At 41.8% G+C, this 5,000-nt stretch overlaps 1 protein-coding gene across 1 annotated transcript in view; it reads left to right on the top strand.

Annotated features, from left to right (window-relative positions):
- Positions 1–1,375: 1,375 nt before the first annotated feature.
- Positions 1,376–5,000, top strand: part of LOC135103870 (neuropilin-2-like) — a 35,401-nt gene continuing 31,776 nt past the window's right edge. Inside the window, 1 exon segment of the mRNA XM_064010783.1 lies at positions 1,376–1,674. Coding sequence (XP_063866853.1) covers positions 1,642–1,674 — 33 coding nt within the window. The 5' untranslated portion in view covers positions 1,376–1,641.

Genomic DNA, 5,000 nt, shown 5'->3' with positions numbered 1-5,000 from the left:
CGCGCGTGTGTACTGGATATCGGAAGGACTTTCACTCACTAATTGTTGAGATGCAGCGAGTGGTGTGGTGACCTTGTCTGGCCAAGTCCACGCCGCCGCCACGCCCTCCACCTCAACCACCACCACTGCCGCCGCTGCCGCCGCCGCCACCCGTCAGCTGATCAGAGTTGTTTACATCGCTCAGCTGATTGCCAGAATAGTTCCCTTCGCTCTCCCCGCGGCCGGAGGTAAGATGCCTTCGCTGCTTGTCATTGCGGGGCTCTTATGGTCCACTGGGGGTTTATTTTCGCTTTTCGTCAGTGCTACATGTGAAGCGATATGTTGGTATGAATGAGTGTGCTTACTAGCGAGTGACGTGCGGTGTTCAGTCGAGACGGGACGTGTGGTGAGGTGGGCCCAGGCACGTCATTATCGTCGGCAGGTCGTCAGTTGGATGTTGTCTTGTCAGTGTGTTATGTGAGGGCAGTAAGTCAGTGTGTGTTGGTGGTATGAAGTAATGGAGCTGTTCGTATTGTATTGTTTGTGTCTTCAGCGTCACTAATGTTAGGAAATACTATGTAAGTGTAGTGTATTAATTTTGATTTTATTCGGTCTTGTGTTTTATATATATATATATATATATATATATATATATATATATATATATATATATATATATATATAGATATATATATATATATATATATATATATATATATATATATATATATATATATATATTTTTTTTTTTAGTTTTGTTAAGGAAAAGCTTTCGTCAGATTACTTGCAGTACCTGTATGCATGCACACGTCATCTGCTGACTCACATCCGTGTAGGAAACGTTGCTTGTTATTATTCAGATTTTTATTTCAGTTCTTTTTCTCATGCTCTGTTATTATTATCATCGCCTCTACCACCACTGCTGCTACTGTTATTGCTATTACTACTGCAATTGTTGCTGCTAATACTACTATTACTGCTACTACTACTACTACTACTACTACTACTACTACTACTACTACTACTACTACTACTACTACTACTACTATTTGTTTTTACTTCTACTACTACTACTACAACAACTACTTACTACTACTACTACTACTGCTACTACTGCTACTACTACTACTACTACTACTACTACTACTACTACTACTACTATTACTACTACTACTTCAGTGACCACCACCACCACTACTACTACTACTACTACTACTACTACTACTACTACTACTACTACTACTACTACTACTACTTACTACTACTACTGCTACTACTACTGCTACTTTTATTACTGCTGCTACTACTATTTCTACTACTACTACTACTACTACTACTACTACTACTACTACTACTACTACTACTACTACTACTACTACTACCACCAATATTATTGATGTCAACATTCCTTCCACGATAAGAAAACTACTATAAGTGACACGCACACAAACACACACACACCTGCTGTACCACTACCTTTCCTGAAGCACCTCCTCCTCCTCCTCCTCCTCCTCCTCCTCCTCCTCACATGTCGCACCCTCACCACGAGCGGTTCTCAGTCAAATTACTTTCTTCCTTTACCAGTGAATTACCAACGTTAACGTCTCTCTTCACCAAGGAACAAAAAGATAATAATATGCAAGGACGTTCAGGTGGAGAGAAATGCGTGTAAAGAAGAGAAAGAAAGAAAAAAAGGTAAAGGAAGTGGAGTTTATGTGTGTGTTATATATTCTATTTATTTTTCGTTATTGAAATTGATGAGAGAGAGAGAGAGAGAGAGAGAGAGAGAGAGAGAGAGAGAGAGAGAGAGAGGAGAGAGAGAGAGAGAGAGAGAGAGAGAGAGAGAGATCCTTCACAGTATTAATAAAGCCAACAATAATATGAATAATAAATTGCTAATAAGCTTGAAGGTGGAAGTTTAAAAGGTCAGGAGAAAGATGAGTTAAGAACGAGGTAAAGAGAAGGAAGCACGATGACGGAGGAGGAGGAGGAAGAAAGAGGAGAAGAAGGAGGAGGAGGAAGAAGAGGACGCTTGCTGTTGAAGATTAACGAGAACTGGCGCTGGATGTCAAGGGGGTTGATAAGAGCTAATGAGAGGAGCAAGAACTGATGATAAGGGCTGGTGGTAAGGACTGGTGGGATGAGACACGAGGGATGCGGGGGGCGTGGTGATGACAGGCTGGGAGAAGATTTTGTGGTGACGCGGGGGAGGAAGAGGAGGATGGAGACGCAGAGATGAGAAGTAGCGATGAGAGAGAGAGAGAGAGAGAGAGAGAGAGAGAGAGAGAGAGAGAGAGAGAGAGAGAGAGAGAGAGAGAGAGAGAGAGAGAAGAGGAACTGCCTGTCGAGGTCCGCCAAGGCAGAGGAGAGTGGTTGTGAAGCATAAACAATATACTGACTTGTTATTCCCGTCGGTGCCGCGCTCCAGCCGACCACCGGACAGCCTTGGCGGGGAGAAGGAGTGACAGCCGAGGTGACCCAGCCGGAACTGTGAGGCTGACTAGACCCCCTGTGGCCAGGCTGACGAGAGAGTACGTGGTCAGGTTAACGAGAGAGAGAGAGAGAGAGAGAGAGAGAGAGAGAGAGAAGAGAGAGAGAGGAGAGAGAGAGAGAGAGAGAGAGAGAGAGAGAGAGAGACTAACCGAGTGACTGACTTGATTTATACGAAAGTACAGGCACCACTACACTAACAAATGCAGCACTTACACATACACAAGAACGCAAACAAAACACACACACACACACACACACACACACACACAAACACACACACACAGAGGACGTAAATGCATGCTGCTCTTCTCGTAATTAACAGGTATAATGCAAATTCACTCACCTTTAAAAGCCGGTCATTAGGTGTAGGGAAGACGAGGCGGTTCCAGAGAGAGAGAGAGAGAGAGAGAGAGAGAGAGAGAGAGAGAGAGAGAGAGAGAGAGAGAGAGTAATCAATCGGAACATTTCATTCTTTGATATATTTAGTGACCTGACCTGACTTACTGAACGAGATCCTGTATTAAATATGTATAGTTCCAATTCAAATGGTTTATTCAATCAGCCACATTGATACGATATTACAATATAATAAATAAGAAAAGAAAATTAAGTTATAATGGGATAAACATAAAGAAAAACAAAGGAAGATCAAGTGGTGGTGGTGGTGGTGATGGTGGTGGTGGTGGAAGTAGTAGTAGTAGTAGTAGTAGTAGTAGTAGTAGTACCTCTCTTAGTCCTTACGAGGCTGTTCACCAGAAGCTACTCTGTTTAAAGTAGGTAAGAACGAGTCTTTTCTATATTATAACTTTAATCGTGTTTTTCTGCTTGCTATTTTGATGTTTGACAGTTTCTCTCTCTCTCTCTCTCTCTCTCTCTCTCTCTCTCTCTCTCTCTCTCTCTCTCTCTCTCTCTCTCTCTCTCTCTCTCTCTCTCTCTCTCTCTCTCTCTCTCTCTAACCGTCTTCCTGTTTTTCCTGTTTCCTGGCTCTACTTCAGGTTATTCTCGCGTCACGTCCATCATCCTTGGCGTCGTGAGCTGCGTCCCTTCTCGTTCTATTTATTATTGTTGTTGATTATTTTGAGGAGTTGGCATTTGGTTGACGTGGAGTGACATTTTGATTGTCCTTCTAGTGTGTAATTTTGTGCCGTTGAGATGTTAGTCTGCTAGCCTTGGTATATGTAGCGTTAGTGTCAGATTGTGCACGCTTTTTCTATGCCACGCTTGTCATTCTTATTTTGTCTCAATTTCGCACGCGGCATCGTTGCTCTCTGTCTCCCTCCCTGCCTCAGTTGGTGTGCTAGCTAGCTTCAGTTCACATGTACTCAGTTGCTTCTAGAACACAATAGCATAAGATCACAAGAAAATAAGGGAAGCTGCAAGAATCCATCAAGTCTACTCGTATAAAATATACATACCCATTTCTACCTATCATCTCATCCCTAAATTTGTCTAAGCTTCTTTTAAAGCTCCCCAATGTTTCAGCACTAGCATCCTGATTACTGAGTCTATTCCATTCATCTACCACTATATTTGAGAACCGATTTCTATTAAACGCTTCAATATATGTGCCGTTAAATAGTGTGAAAAGTGTTTATTTTCTTGCACCAGTACATAATTGATGGCATCAGTGGGATACGAAACCTAATGGGTATCTGAATTAGTGCTACGTACAGTATCTTATTGATGACAAGGCTCCTTAGGGAATGAGCTGCTTAATAATAATAATGTTAGTCTTAAATAATAAAGGCCCAGGAAGTTCATCCCTAAGGTAAGCTATGTAGTGTAAAGACTCATATTCTTGATTTGGGTGTACTTTTAAAATCTTTCCTATAAATGTATATCAGTTTGATGAATATATTTGATAGGATATATTTAATAGTCTCTCTCTCTCTCTCTCTCTCTCTCTCTCTCTCTCTCTCTCTCTCTCTCTCTCTCTCTCTCTCTCTCTCTCTCTCTCTCTCTCTCTCTCTCTCTCTCTCTTACTTACATACCTACCTACTCACCTTCATATGAACTCGCCCAACGTTCTTTCCCACTCACCAACCTACCTGCCTACATACCCACCACCTATAAACGTAACCCATCCAACCTTCCCCGCTTACTCCTTACCTCACCACCTGCCTAGATATCTTTATTACTGAAGCTTTCTTGGGTACATTACATTATTGCCAGCATCTAAACCTTCCCTGGGTCCTTCACGTTACTGGTTCCCTCGTAATCATAATATTCTTGCGGACGTTTACTGCCCATAAATGTCAATGGGGCGAGGATATTTCTGGGTTCGAGTAGAGAATCAAACTTAAGCGGCTATCTGGTGTTGATTACTGCTCTTGAATGGATGTTATTAGCGTGCTTAAAGGAATCGACATCTCTTTTATTCTTCTCACCTGAAATGATAATGTGTTAATTTGCAAGATCTTGAAGGGGATCTAAACTTCTTGGTTGTTTTTTGCCTTGTTATAAAGGGAGAGAAGGAAGGACTCAAAGATTTTTTTTTTTAAGAAGTGTGTACAATGTTGTTGTTTTAA

This window comes from Scylla paramamosain, chromosome 9, assembly GCF_035594125.1.
Source record: "Scylla paramamosain isolate STU-SP2022 chromosome 9, ASM3559412v1, whole genome shotgun sequence".
NCBI lineage: Eukaryota > Metazoa > Arthropoda > Malacostraca > Decapoda > Portunidae > Scylla > Scylla paramamosain.
This window is presented reverse-complemented; position numbering and strand designations above follow the sequence as displayed.